Source organism: Perna viridis, chromosome 2, assembly GCF_037379345.1.
Source record: "Perna viridis isolate PV_CMFRI_1.1 ecotype Kerala chromosome 2, ASM3737934v1, whole genome shotgun sequence".
In the NCBI taxonomy this organism is placed as follows: Eukaryota; Metazoa; Mollusca; class Bivalvia; order Mytilida; family Mytilidae; genus Perna; species Perna viridis.
Genome location: NC_142446.1, coordinates 60002744 through 60018949, shown reverse-complemented (window position 1 = coordinate 60018949; position 16206 = coordinate 60002744). Strand labels below are relative to the sequence as shown.

The 16206-nt window shown below is 36.4% G+C and overlaps 1 protein-coding gene and 1 pseudogene across 1 annotated transcript; both read left to right on the top strand.

The window, feature by feature from the left end:
• Window positions 1–1490: 1490 nt before the first annotated feature.
• On the top strand, window positions 1491–7168 carry LOC148626294 (uncharacterized; annotated as a pseudogene).
• Window positions 7169–12202: 5034 nt separating this feature from the next.
• LOC148626293 (uncharacterized) lies at window positions 12203–13220 on the top strand. Its single transcript, XM_088571091.1, has one exon. It carries the CDS (start codon window positions 12474–12476, stop codon window positions 13218–13220), a length of 747 nt encoding a protein of 248 aa, XP_088427217.1. The 5' UTR covers window positions 12203–12473.
• Window positions 13221–16206: the final 2986 nt, after the last annotated feature.

Genomic DNA, 16206 nt, shown 5'->3' with positions numbered 1-16206 from the left:
CCGCTAGAGTTGTCTCTCTTTTATTTAATATGAAGATAGTGCGCATATATGCATGACGTGTTAGTACCAACGAGTCGCTTATTAGCTTAAATCATGCGTAACAAATCCTTACGGGAAAATCCCATACTAATATCCGCCATGTTGGTTTCTACGGGACGATTTGTTTACAAGTTCGTAAGTTCCCGTCGAACTCCGGTGACAATCGTCTGCTTGATCAACTTCTCGGTATTGTACGTTGTTCGCGTAAAATAAATCCGAGATATCCGAACTTACGCCGAAATGCATTCTGGGTTCTTCGGTTTTTGGACAAACCATGTAAACGTAAACAACATCTCCTAGCAACCCGATCACTGTAAACATGGCCGACTTTTTACAATGTAAATATTGGCACCGAGAATTAAAATTTGACCGGAATTTAACGATTCAATGTTTAGGGAGAAGCCGTTTGGCTAAACGAATGAGCATGTCATTTAAGACAATTTAAAAGACGGTAGGTGTCAATAAAGTCGTAGAAAATATTTTAATTCAAATTTTAACAGTATGTTATTTATGTGACGCCTAGTATAATGTAATGTATAAATAATGGTTAAAGTGAATGTGTTGGGAATTATTTAATTTACTTATTACATGTAACATTATCTGCAGCAAAAAGTAAAAAAAAGTATTGTCAACTCAAAAGATGAACGTAGAAATACCCCTTGGTCCATGAACAATCTTTTTTCTGTTAAATTTGTGATGAAAAGCTGCAATGCAAAGATTCATCTTCCTTTACTTAAAATGTAAGTAAAATATTTCGTTCAAAATGATATTTTTTATTATCAATCATGATAATTTTTTATTATCAGTTTTTTTATTCAATCAATAATTTTGATGATTTGTTGAGATGCTCTTTGGGTAACTCAGTAGCTTTTTTCTCTAATCCTTTTTACAGCGTTTTGTTCTCCATGTGTTTCAATGATACAAAATCAGATAAAACATTTTGGTACAAAAGTTTTCATTTCACAAAGTTTCTCTTGAAAATACTGATCCACCCTCTGTCTTTTGTATGTTTCACACCTGTATTGACACATTTTTATGATTCAGTTGTGTAAAACATCAAGCATTTTTTACAGTACATATATACCTAAAATAATGGTAACCTTTTGTTGTGATGTTTTGAAACAAATCAACATTAGTCTTCTTTAAAAACCTACAACGTAACATTTTGTCCAATTTTTTGGCTATTAAGTTTAACTGATTTGGTCATTTTATTCGCTGTCTTTGGATGGCTATATATTTTGCAGTAGCCGAGGATCGTTTGTGATGTTTAACTTGAGTTGATTTTCATTTATTTTGCAACGGTTACCTATAAATACAATCATGATGCCTTAACTTTACGCGCGATGTTCATACACGAAAGCGTAATAGAACGTCAGGATTGCCAGCAACGCGAACTATTAGGGAAAACGTCGGTTTTGGGATATTTTTTTAAGACTGCGAATAAAGTGACGATGCGTAAGTCTTATACAACGGAAATGGATAAATATGGATTTTTATCAAAACTGAGAAAAAACCGCATAATGAAAATTCATGAAGTTTAATCCATAAAAGGGCATTACTAAAAAAAACATAGCTGCTAACGTCAAGTCAATTTCGTATTTCGGACCAAAATGGCAGTGCCTCCGTAAAATAGCTAATGTTTCAAAACATCACGTCTTGACGGTAACTTTGCTGAATAATTAGACCATTTTCAGGGGCGGGTCCGGGTGGGGGCGTAATTGGCGCACCTCCACCTCTTTAAAAAAATATGAAAAAAACTAGCGTCGTCTGCCAAATATTGTGTTGAATATGGCAATTTATCATATTCATTCAAGCCATATACACTGATTATTCAACGGAGTACGAACATCGTTACACCCCCCAGTATGAAACTACACATATAATAATAATATCATTGAGCTGTTATGAAATTATTACCTATCTAGAAAACATTTGATTGACATGTAAAAACCCCAGTTCCTCTGCATATAGAGGGACGTTAACTCTGTTAACTCAATAACTACGTTGCCACAACCGTAATCATCGCATCAATGTGCACACATTTGCATACTTAAACAGTTCTTGTATCTTAGAAGGTCAACAATAATCAAATAATAAGAATAGTTTTATTTACCAAGAGGCTCCCAGATTCCTGAATCGCTCACCAGGTTAAATTTTGCCTTTCAATGGCAAAATATTAAACAAGGAGTTATCAAACAACTTTGACTTAAGATTTTGGTAGTACTTCATAAGGATGATTTCAGCAACTGAAAGTTTCTATCTATCATAGTTTGTAAGATATTGGCTGAAAACTAAAAAAAAATCACCTTTCAAGGGCAATTATAACTCAAGGAGTCGTATGTCAAATTTGATCCCTTGGAGACATTTCAAGGTCTTATAATGAAGATCATTTCAGCAATTGAAAGAATTTGGCTTAACCTGACGTTTTTGGAGATATATGCGAAAAACTTCTGTCTGACCCCTGTCCTATTTTTAGTAAAGCTAAAACTTTTTTGAAGAATCTAAAATCCACACACCAGTTCTATGCAAGATACCCAAAGGAACATCCATACCAAGTTTGGTTCCAATTGGTAGAATAGTGTCAAAGAAGAAGATTTTTAAAAGAAAATATCAAACAACGTCGAAAAAGGGCAATAACTCCCAACATGGCTCAATGGATTACAACGAAAATTTGACATCTGTACTCACAACTGTCAAAAAGGGTCTCCAGTTTTACCACAGCACTTGTTATTCCCGTATTAATTCAATGTGGATCCTAAAAAAAATCGAAAGATCTTTTGGAGACCTTCAATTCAAGATTATTATCAGAATATAATATCATTAAAACCTATCATTTTTCAACAATATATACTTCTTTTCCTTCTACTCAGGTAAAATCCCGACCCAAACACATAATACATCGTTGTATTTCCAAAACAAAGATGATACAGCTAGGTATTATTATATAGTTCTTGGTAGAGATTCCTCATACTTTGTATTAGGAATAATTCCAAATCATCTTCAAAAATACAGAAGATATTTTCAATATTCTGGAATTTTTTATCGACAACATATTTGTCCAGTGTGGTGGGCGCGTTTTTCAACAAACGGTCTGTATTCCAATGGGAACAAAATGTGCTCCTGTTCTTGCTGACCTATTCCTACACTCTTATGAGGCTGACTTTATAGCTAATTTGATCCGAAAGAAAGAACATTGTTTGGCTAGATCCTTTAATCTCAGTTTCCACTATATAGATGACGTATTATATTTAAACAATCCTAATTTCGGGGATTTGATACATCGCATCTACCCCAAAGAATTGAGATAAAGGATACTACAGACACTGTGAAGTCAGCCTCATATCTTGACCTACACTTAGAAATCGATGGAATAGGAAAACTATTGACCAAACTTTACGACAACCTTGATGACTTTTCATTCAAAATTGTCAACTTTCCTTACATTTGTGGCAACATCCCTTCAGCACCTGCGTATGGAGTGTTCATATCACAACTCATACGATATATCGGAGCTTGCCGAAACTACGCAGACTTTTTGTATCGCGCTAGACCTCTAACAAATAGGCTTCTAGAACAGGGTTATGTTGCTACAAGATTGAAGTCATAGAAGTTTTATGATCGTCATTATGAACTCGTGGATCATTATGGTGTATCCATCTGCACCATGAAAACTGATTTATTCAACGGGTCATAGTTTTCCTTTCCTCATTTGTCTACTCCGGACTTGATTTTTTGATGAGCAACTCGGCGGGTGTTTCTAGAAAAGCAGAGGACGCTTACCCTACCGGTGCATCTGGTCTATGCTCCCAGTTTTTAGTGGAGTCCGAGATGCTCATTTGCTTTTGTTACTTTGTATTTATGATTTTAGTTACTTCATGTTCTTTGTTGTGTATGTCTGTTTTCTATGTCTGGTCTTTGTCCCTGGATTACATTCTTTTGATTACCGCTATAACCTCGGTTCCCTTGATCACTCTTTCATTATTATGGCATTAAGCCATCCAAGCCAATATATTCAAGTGCACAAAGTGTCATCCTATGGAACAGTGTTCAGTAAGCATACCTAAGCATTCAATTTTGGTATATATAGGGCCTTAGTCAAAAACTTCATCCGTCAAAATATCAAAGGCATAAGTCAAGCTTATTTCACATGCTCGTGGTCACTACCTGTTGCAGTTGCTGGTTACAGATACATGGTGAATACCAGAAAACAGGGACGAGACGCTGAATTTATTTACCGTACCGAAAAAGACTGTCCAGGCACCGTCAACACCAAAGACAACTTAAGTTACCAGTTTTCCCAGGAATTACAACCACCCACTCTCTGAAGCCGACATCAAAGCTAAAGTCAAATAGTGCCTAGATCCACTACCAACTCTCTACGATAGTGAGATAATACAGTTTCGCACCAGGGAATGGGACAATGACACCATTCAATCGTTGAGAAGATACCAACTTTTCCTGCTTGCAAGTTTTCATTCTACAGACAATGCAATTCCAAACTACAACAGCAACCTGCCACCTTACAGAACATCAACCTGCAAGGTGAATGGACAGAAACTTTTGTCAACCTTCGACACCTCAGCCAAGCCGATACTATTTTCGCCGTTTGAACATTCTACGCCAGTGCAGTACTTTTTAACCAATTGTATACCATTCACGCACTCATTGATGGGGAAATGTACCCATATATATTCGCCTTATTACCCGACAAACGCCAAACTACTTACCAACGCCTCTTCGACCTACTCAAAGCAGCCGGAACCAACAACACACCTATAGCTCCTACCACCTTCTTTATGGACTTCAAGTCAGCAGAGCTTAATGTAGCAGAGACAGTCTTTCCTACTGCCACCGTCAAAGGCTGTTTATTCCACTTCTGTCAACATATATGGAAAAAGAAACAAAATCTTGGCATGACTGACCAATACAAGAACCATCCGGCTCTCCATCAACAGGTATAAAGAGCATCAAAACTTTCCCTTGTACCACCGGACCAAGTAGAAGACATATGGTTTAATGCAATAGACGACTACCAAACAGACGACGCAAAAGTGACCAGCTTCAAGGAATACGTGCACGTGACAGAACAATGGATTGACAGAGAACCAGGCCATTGGAACCACCATTCGACCATGGACCTGTGACCACAAATCACCTTGAAGTATGACATCACAAACTCTACAACCCACTCAACAAGGCTTACCCAAACTTATACCTGATTATTCAGAAACTTCAGAACACACTGTCTTCAACAGAGATCCGTTTGATACAGTATTGTTACAAATTAGGAAGGGGGCTGTGTTACAAATTGGTAACCCCCACATGCATTTATTTCGATTACGATTGTCATATTAGTCATGGAAAGCGATATTACCTTAATTTTGACTTGATTAGTAATATTTATCGATCTATTTCGGTCTGTTTACATTGAGATTTACAAGTCGTAACGCTTAATTTTACGTCCTGTTGAAATGATACGGTTAGTTGACACTATTTATGATTATGGTTCCATAGGAAAGTATCCTTACCAGATGTTGAGATCATTATATGTATGATTTGTATTATTTTTATTAGCAAATATTGCATTTTCCTTTCTGGAGAAAACACAACTTGCGATCGCCATTCCTGTTTACATTTTACCGGCACATTGCAGGTGTTTGTAAGAAGTATTCTGATTGGTCAATGGTGATGTCATCAGCATATTAAAAGAGGCTTCAAGGAGATTCTGAATCTCAATAGCTGCTTGAGCAGTCATTTCCGAAGCCAAAAACAGAACCATACCAATCTTGACTTAGTATCACTATGGGTGATAACCACCAGAGAAAACCTGAGATAGGCATGGTATGATACCTACTCACATATGTAAATTAGCCATATGCTTGGATGAGTCATCCTCCTTTGGGGTTTTCCCTGTTAGCCGTCAACTTGGTTGAAATTATATACCGTACGGAGAATTTGATTTAAAGTTCCAAATAAACTTCTAGTCGATGAATACTCACCAGATAACCTTCTATGAGTTGTATAAAACCTTCTGCAGGCTTAAATTATTTTCAAAACCAACATCAGGTACTGATAGGGTACTAGGACCAAATTTGGTTTTAGAGGAATAGGCTACTGATTTTGTCATGTTATTGTTGTATTGAAAAGAAGATTATTTATTCATATAAAGGTTATGAACCTATCCTGACTTTGTGATGAATCAACCAAATACCAAATCAAAGGGATTCATGCAAATGAATGTTTCGGTTTGGCCTTTTTTTTAATCAATACAAATAAGCCACTCGGACTGAAAGGCGACTAAACCGTTACACTGGTGTCAGAAGTGGGATTTAGTTCTTTGAATTTGGTGGTTGAAAATTTGTGGATTTTCTTTTGGTTTGCTTTAAATCTTGAGGTTGGATGAAAATGGATGAGTCCGGAGAAATTCTGTTGAACCCAAATACTTTAGAAGTAGAAGAAAGTGATGATGATGTGACCATTCCTTTAGAAAATATAGTTAATGAGGAGGTTGACTGAAATAAGGAAATTTAAAGATGAATATAGGGAACAGTTAAGGGCAATAACTCATGATTTTCTAAACTACCAAAAAGAGGTGATTGAATCTGTTAACCAGATTAGGCAAGATGTAGAGACAGAAAGTTCTTTAATTAAAAACAGAATACTGAAAATGGAAGACAGAATTGAGAATAATGAGCATAACATAGCCAAGATTTATGAAACAATGAGACAGTACCAAGACACCAATAGAAATCCCCAAATAAAAGAAGGTTTTAATGTCAGAGACAAAACACAAAAAATAATAACAGAAGATTGTCAAGCAACACAAACAAGAAAAAACAATAAAAGTTTAATTGACAAGACACAACCAGATGATATTTTAGTAAGTACAGAAAATATTTTTGATAAGAATCAGAACTATGCTGTGTTGGATAATCAGGTTAATAGAAACTCACCAATCCCACCTAAATCTGGTAATGTTACAATGAAGCCACAATTATATGAAGGGGGTGAATACTTAGATGAATATTTGGCCCAATTTGAAATATTTGCTGAGATAAACGGTTGGAATTACACAAACAAATCCCTGTATTTAGCGGGTAGTATAAAGGGGGAGCAAGAGCTCTGTTAAATGAATTGGATATGGAGACCAGGAAAGATTATGATAGCTTGGTAATGGTTTTAAACAAAAGATATGGTTCAGCTGAGAAATCGGAATTATTTAGAGCAAAACTTCAATCCAGAGTTAGGGGTAAAGATGAAAGCCTGCCAGAGTTGGCCCAATCCATTAAGAAGTTCACACGACAGGCATACCCTAATGCACCATGCTCCTTAACCGGTGTTTTGACACTTGAACAATTTATAGATGCCATTCCTGATCCATAAATGAGATTAAGATTAAGAGAATCTAGTCCTAAAACTGTAAATGAAGCCGAAGCCTTAGCAGTAAGGTTAGAAACCCTTAAATTAGCAGAACGTCAGAAAGGGAGGTTTGTTCGAACAGCTGATTCTGCTCAAAATTACACTCATAAGCCCAACCACGAAGAGGTCAATGCTGACAAAACTTTTAAAGCTCTTCGGGACGATTTTTCCAGTATAAGACAAGAACTTTCCACCCTGACTAGAGAATTAAAGGGCTTGGCCCACAACCAAAACTCACAAAGGTACCCACAAAATAACAATAGGAGAAACTTCAATGGCCCAAATAAGAATTTTGGTCCCAACAATAGAAGGCCCAACCAGGAAAATCAAAATTTTGGTCAAAATAAGCAGCAATCAAATGGTAGCTTCCAGGGAAACTATTGGAGGTCGAACTCGGGGGTCGGAGCCAGACCATTACCAAATGGCCCAAGTCGATAAGAGTTAATGAATCCTGGTCTAGTAATGAGGGGCTATTTGTTAAAGCAGAAATCAATAACAAAACTTTAGCATTCTTGGTTGACACAGGCGCAAATGTTACAATACTGAGTAAATATTTTATAAATAGCTTAGAACCCTCATTACATGGAAAAATTGAACCAGTAAATATAAATTTAATCACTGCCACTGGAGAAAGTGCACCTTTTGTAGGGCAAATTCAAGTTAGAATTGGTCTGGGTACCAAGATTTATAACCAAAATGTATTGATAGCAGATATAGCCAATGATGGAATCCTTGGCATGGATTTTCTGGTTGATCACCACTGTGATGTCTTGCTTAGCCAGAATAAATTGAAAATTAAGGGGGAGATAATCCAATGTTTTCATTATGCAAGTAGTGCCAAATCCTGTTATAGAGTTGCTATACAGGAAAATATAACAGTACCTGCTAGCACAGAGATAATAGTACATGGGAAATCAAGTGATCCAATTTTTAGAGGTCACACCGGGTTAATAGAACCAAATGACAAGTTCATAGAAAAGAATGGGGTTTTGGTGGCTAGGGCCATTGTAAAACCTGATATGTATAATATTCCAATAAGATTGATGAATGTTCAAGATGAACCTTGCACACTATATAAGGGGATAATTGTTGCAAATTGTCATAAAATAGGGGATGGTGATATACAAACTTCTGAGTGTGTCAACAGTGTAATGGGTGGCCCAAACGAATTCAAAGAGGTGGTTCAACTACAATCTCATTTGGCAGATGTGTATAAATCTGGCCAAGAAGATCTAGACGAAAACCAAAGAAAAGATTTCAAAAATCTTTTGATAGAATATAGTGATATATTTTCTAAAACTTCTGGTGACCTTGGTTTAACAAACCTTGTAGAACATACTATAAGTACGGGAAAACATCCTCCAGTAAAACAGAGGCCTAGACGAATTCCACTATCTCGCATGGCAGATGCCGAAGCTGAAATTCAAAAAACTTTTAAAACAAGATGTAATAGAGCCCTCTTCAAGCCCATGGAATTCCAATATTGTATTGGTAAAGAAATCAGATAACACTTGGCGGTTTTGCATAGATTTCAGAGCTGTCAATGAGGCAGTTATCAAAAACTCCCATCCATTTCCCAGAATAGACAACACGATAGATGCTTTATCTGGGGCGAATTTTTTTTCCAATGTGGACTTAAAGTCAGGGTACTTTCAGATTCCAATTGCAGAGAGCGACCGTCCAAAAACAACTTTTTCATTTCCCGAGGGAAGTTCATGGCAATTCAAGAGAATGCCCATGGGACTATGTAATAGTGCCCCTGTTTTCGAAAGGTTAATGGAAAAAGTATTGTCAGGTTTAACCTTCAAAGTCTGCTTAGTATACCTAGATAACATAATAATATATTCAAAATCATTCTCAGCCCATATAGAGAACCTAAGGGAGGTGTTCAAGAGACTTAAGGGTGCAAATTTAAAACTAAACCCTAAGAAATGTCATTTCTTAAAGAGGCAGGTCAAATTTTTTGGTCATGAAGTAAGCCAACAAGGAGTGGCTACTGATCCTAGTAAAATTGAAGCAGTCAAAGACTGGCCAATGCCCAGAAGTATTAAAGATGTTAGGAGTTTTTGGGGTTAACATCATATTACAGAAAGTTTATAAGAGGCTATGCTGAAAAAGCTAAGCCATTGTACAAAGTTACTAAGAAAAATCAACGTTTTAGTTGGTCTAAGGAGTGTCAGTTATCTTTTTGAAGAGTTACAAGATGCCTTGATCAGTGCCCTCATATTAGCTTATCCTACCAGTGATGGTAGATTTATACTGGATGCTGATGCCAGCAATATTAATTTGGGTGCTGTTCTCTCCCAAGTGCAGAATGGTGTAGAAAAAGTCATTTGCTATTATAGTAAAACTTTCAGCCGTGCAGAGCAACGATATTGTGTAACTAGGAGGGAGTTATTAGCTGTGGTTTCCTCCATTAAACATTTCCACCATTATCTCTATGAGAGACATTTCCTTGTGAGAAGTGACCATGGTGCTTTAATGTGGTTATTTAATTTCAAAAACCCTGAGAGGCAGTTAGCCCGATGGTTCGAAGTGTTAGCCTCTTACGATTTCAGAATTGAACATCGGACAGGGAAATCTCATAATAATGCAGACGCTTTAAGCAGAAGACCCTGCATTGATAAAGAATGTACACATTACATGAGAGCAGAAAGAAATTATGAAATCTGTCCGAACTATCTTAGGACAGATAATTCAGAGTCTGATCTTTCCTCAGAAGTGAAACTGAAAGATAATAACTCTATTATGGTCATGATTGGTAAAAAATCTATTTTTACCAAAGAAAGTCCTGGGAGACCTTCAATTGAGTTAGGAATACTTAAAAAAGAGGATCGAAAGGATAACCTTGACCATTTCCCAATCAAATCTAAAGAGATAAGGGTTTGTACTAGAGCCAAAAATTATGAATCCGAGTTAGACACTTATACCAGTGAAACAGATAAGCATGGCCTACGCAGTATAGAAGAGTTACAAGCTGCTGATCCTGTAATCAGCACTATTTTAAAATGGAAGCGCCTTGATCTAAAACCCAAGTTGGAAGATATAGGCTAAAAACCACTAATTCCACTTTCCATAGGCTTCTATGCTAATAACAATATTCAATGGCTTCTCTGGACTTTACCTTAACTTTAACCTGCAGAGGACTATATATCAGCATGATTCTACATATGTCAGCTCACAATCCTCAGAATGGCATGTGGGGTTAGCAGACTTGCAGTGCAGTACTGGTCACCGGAAGTGAAGGGTCTATAAATAGCATGGGAAGTCCCAGTGTTTTCACAAGATAGGGGTATATTTAAAAATCATTATGGAGATTAGGCTTCACATCACAAGAAGCAAAATGCACCTATAAAATGTACAGAAATGTTTTTCCTTTCAGAAACTGTTTAAATTTTTTAAATAAGATGAGAATATTTTTCACAGCACTATGAGGAACAGGGGTAATTTCTGCGTAGGACTATTTTTGCGTACGTTCCAAATGCTCATTGGTTGAATTGGTGGTCTGTAACCTATATCTCATATGAGCATTGAAATAAATTTTTTTTGGGCAAGGTTAGAATCCCTGGTAATTGTGGATGGAATTTTATATAGGAAATGGGAGAGAAATAATGGTAAATGTGATTTGCATTTAGTAATCCTAGAAAGTTTAAAAGAATTGGTTATGAACCAAGTTCACAATTCCGTAACAGGTGGACACCTCGGTGTTAAAAAAAAAGCTTCTCAAAAGTCAAAACTAGATATTTTTGGTATAAGATAAGGCGAGACATTCAAATCTGGTGTGAAAAATGTGATATCTGTGCTTCTAAGAAAGCCCCTTGTAGGAGACCTAAAGCGCCCCTGCAGCAATACCTAGTAGGTTCCCCATGGGAGAGAGTAGAAATCGACATTTTCGGTCCACTACCAAATAGCTATAAAAATAACCGTTACCTACTGGTAATACAAGACTGTTTTTCCAAATGGGCAGATGCCATTCCAATACCTGATGTGGAGGCAATAACAGTTGCCAAAAGTTTCATAGATAGGGTTGTAACTATTTTTGGGGTTCCATTGTCCATACATTCGGATCAAGGATCAAATTTTGAATCACAAATATTTAAAGAAATGTGCAATATTCTGGGGATACATAAGACCCGGACCACACCATTTAGGCCAAAATCTGCTGGGATGATCAAATTCCACTATTGAAACTATGTTGTCTGCTTTTGTAAGCGAGCACCAGCGAGACTGGGATGATTTTATTTACCTTCTAATGTTGGATATCGTTCGGCAAAACATGAAAGTTTGGGAACCTCACTATGTTCTATGATATTTGGCAGAGATGTTGATTTGCCACTTGACTTACTATTGGGGAGACCTAGCTCTGAAGACCACAATATTGTCTTGAAATCAGCCTATGCACATGAACTTTCTAAGAAAATTGATACAATACATGAATTTGCCCGAACAAAGTTAAAACTGTCAAGCGACAGAATGAAGAAAAATTATGATATAGGGTCCATGATGCGGAAATTTGATAAGGGTTCTGCAGTTTGGCTGCATAACCCACGACGGAAAAAGGGACTATGTCCCAAATTACAGAGAAATTGGGAAGGTCCTTTCATAGTAATAAGCAAAATAAATGATGTAATATATAAAGTACAAAAGAATCCAAAAACTAAACCAAAAGTGGTCCATCAAGATAGGTTGAAACCTTATAAGGGTAATAATACACCAACTTGGTTCCATGATTGATATACTATCCAGGAGTCTAGATGAAGAAGAATAACTAAAGAACAAGTGCCTTTCAGTGAGAGGAAGGGAACCAGGAAAGATGTACGCAAACGGAGGGAAGACAAAAGAGAGGGGAAAGATAGAAGGGAAGGTACAAGGACAGAACACCGAAGTCCCTTAGAGGAGCTAAACCATGGCAGCGGGACCAACAAGTTTGTAATGGATGAGAAAGTCGACAGGAAGAAAAAAAATAGAAAGAGAAGAGAAAGGCAGAAAAAGATGAGAACAAAGAGAATAAGAAAATGAGAACAGAGGACAGAAAAGCGGTACATGAATTAGAGGAAGTACAAAAAGAAATAGACACCATCCCGGATTGTTTCATTTACGATATAAGAGAAAGAAACAGTGGAGAGAAACATGAAATATGTGACAAGAAAGAAAACATGGAAATCAAGAAGAGAAATTTAGAACAACTTAGCAAAGATTTGGAGACATCCTCTTGTGAGGCCATCTCCATCTGTGGGGATATCGATGAAGGCCTATCAATGTTTAGTCCAGATGAGGATATCCGGGAAATGATTGAAAATCCTGTCAGCCCAGTGAAGAACAATGAAAAAATAACTTCAATTCCAGAGATAGATAAAAAAAGAGACAGTCCGAAATTGTGGATCAATGCATCAGAAAGCAATGCAGTCAAGTCTGATACAAATGTAGCAGAAAAAGAGCCAAGAAGTGAGGATGTTGAAGAAGAACCAAACTTATATGTACCCACTCCAATCTGGAGGTTGAAGCTGGAGAAGTTACAGGCTAGTCAACAGAGTCGATTTGTGATAAATGTTGGTGGAACCAAGTTTGAAACATCTGCTCCTGTGATGCAGGCGATTCCAAACAATTTACTGGGTCACATGATCGAGAAGGACTCACCAATGAAGCCCTACACAGTGGATGGAAGGACATGCTATTTTGTGGACAGAGATCCAAAACATTTCTTCCTTATATTAAATTATTTACGAAACGGTGGTCGTTGCCATCCGGACATGTTCCCTTAATAAATGTTGATGTTGAATCTTAATACAGCACAACAATACTCAAGAAAAGTCCCATGACATCTTTGGAAGTAGATTGATTCTTATATACTTTTCTTGTGTTTTGTTGTCTGATATTGGTTTATATATTTACACAAATGGTAGAAGGTGGTGTCCTGTACAAAGTATGTCTCAGTCTAAACCTACCTGTAAAATTGTTACTAATTACCTATTTGCTTATATTTGTGTGAAATATGAGCTGTAATATGTAGGAATAAGGTGATAACCTTACTATATGTATATTTTGAAGGCCAACCATCCAACTTTTAAACATGTTTAAATGCATGAATGGTATATTTATGTTTCATTTGAGGACAAATGTTTTTTGGGAAGGGGCTGTGTTACAAATTGGTAACCCCTTCATGCATTTATTTCGATTACAATTGTCATATTAGTCATGGAAAGTGATATTACCTTAATTTTGACTTGATTAGTAATATTAATCGATCTATTTCGGTCTGTTTACATTGAGATTTAAGTCGTAACGCTTAATTTTACGTCCTGTTGAAATGATACGGTTAGTTGATACTATTTATGATTATGGTTCCTTAGGAAAGTATCCTTACCAGATGTTGAGATCATTATATGTATGATTTGTATTATTTTTATTAGCAAATATTGCATTTTCCTTTCTGGAGAAAACACAACTTGCGATCGCCATTCCTGTTTACATTTTACCGGCACATTGCACGTGTTTGTAAGACGTATTCTGATTGGTCAATGGTGATGTCATCAGCATATAAAAAGAGGCCTACTTTCGGTTTCAAGGAGATTCTGAATCTCAATTGCTGCTTGAGCAGTCACTTCCGAAGCCAAAAAGAACCATACCAATCTTGACTTAGTATCACTATGGGTGATAACCACCAGAGAAAATCTGAGATAGGCATGGTATGATACCTACTCACATATGCAAATTAGCCATATGCTTGGATGAGTCATCCTCCTTTGGGGTTTTCCCTGTTAGCCGCCAACTTGGTTGAAATTATATACCGTACGGAGAATTTGATTCAAAGTTCCAAATAAACTTCTAGTAGATGAATACTCACCAGATAACCTTCTATGAGTTGTATAAAACCTTCTGTAGGCTTAAATTATTTTCAAAACCAACATCAGGTACTGATAGGATACTAGGACCAAATTTGGTTTTAGAGGAATAGGCTACTGATTTTGTCATGTTATTGTTGTATTGAAAAGAAGATTATTTATTCATATAAAGGTTATGAACCTATCCTGACTTTGTGTTGAATCAACCAAATACCAAATCAAAGGGATTCATGCAAATGAATGTTTCGGTTTGGCCTTTTTTTTTTAAATCAATACAAATAAGCCACTCGGACTGAAAGGCGTCTAAACCGTTACAGTATTCTGCAGGGGGTAATTGTAATTATCATGTTATATGATGCTAAATATTATACACTAAACATATGAATAATATTTTTGTTCTTTTGAAGCCCAAAACAATTAATTTCTTTCAATATGATTGAGTGGCCTATGCGTAAAAAATGCAGTCCTACAGAAAACAATATCCAAGCTTTAATGAAAGTCTAATTAAGAGGTTAACCTTAATTGATGTTTTTTTAGTCTAATAATTAAATGCTGGAGAAAGTGAATAAACCATTCAAATGAGATTGATTATTTATTCAGAAAAAATGTTGAAATTTCATTGTTTTTTTAGCTGTCAACCCATGATCGGCTTTTAATAATTAATTTAAATAAAATAGCATAATTTTTATTTTTATTTACATTTGTATGTCTTTTACAATACACAATTTTTAACCCTAAAGTGATGTTTGTGACTTTCACGAAAATTTTTTAGGACAGTGTATCGGTAATGACAGACGACGGACACAAAATGATATCACCTTCTTGATAGGTATTATAGAACAGGGTATATGATTTTCATGCATAGGTACATTTAAATTTAGAATGGCAAATTTATAAATTTTCGTATTGTTTCTAATGTTTGTGTAAATTTTGCCGAATAGATCGTTTATACTACATTTAGAATGTTTTGGCGGTTCATTCCCATTGATCTAACTTTTTTTGCAATTTCAGGTAATACAGGTACAATTGGATAAATGAGATCAAAGGTAATTAAGATAATTAAGAGCAAAGGTTTATTCTCGTTTCTCCAACATGTAATTATTACACTAAAACAACATATATTAAGGTTAGGGATTATGGGGTCCTCAAAAGGGTTGATAGGTTATATTTAACTATATTTTACCTTTTTTAACTAAGTAAAATACTTTCTCGATTTTTGCTTGTTTGATCACAATAATGTTGTTATTTTTTTTTTCTGACTTTCTATTTGACACAAAGTCCATTTCAAACAATTTATCACTACCGAAGTTCCATACGTACACAAATGGATGCCTGGTCTGCATAACCTTGAGCTTTCATCTGTTGGTTGAGGAATCCGTCTTTAAGGATGGCAAGTCTGTTGTCGATGTTTCGGTATTTCTTCCACTTTTGTCTTGCTGTTGCGCCTGCTGCTACCTGTATCTGGTTGGCTCATGTGTTTGCTTCTGTTTTTGGAGCAGTTCTATCAATTTGTAAATGTTCAGGTGGACGTGTCTAATGTGTTTCTTCAGCTTGCTGTGCCATCCTGCTAAGTGGTTGTTGATGCGTGGTCCTTCGGTTGAGAATTGGTTCTGTTGGTTCCTGTCTTGTCCCTCCATCCAGTATTCGGTTACATAGTCGAAAAAAGCTGTCGTGTCGATGTCAATGCCTTCTTCGTCTTCTAATGCGCTGAACCAAACATCCTCTACCAGGTCTGTTTGGATAAGTGGAAGTACGGCTGCTCGTTTAACCAAAGTCGTAGGTTGTCAATCTCTTTGTAGGCTGTTGCAAGTCAAAGTTTCTGTGCTTGCCGCCAAATACACTGAGTAAAATGAAAGAAATAGCTCTTGAATGACACGTTAGGAAAAGTCCTCTGTGCGGAGTTGCG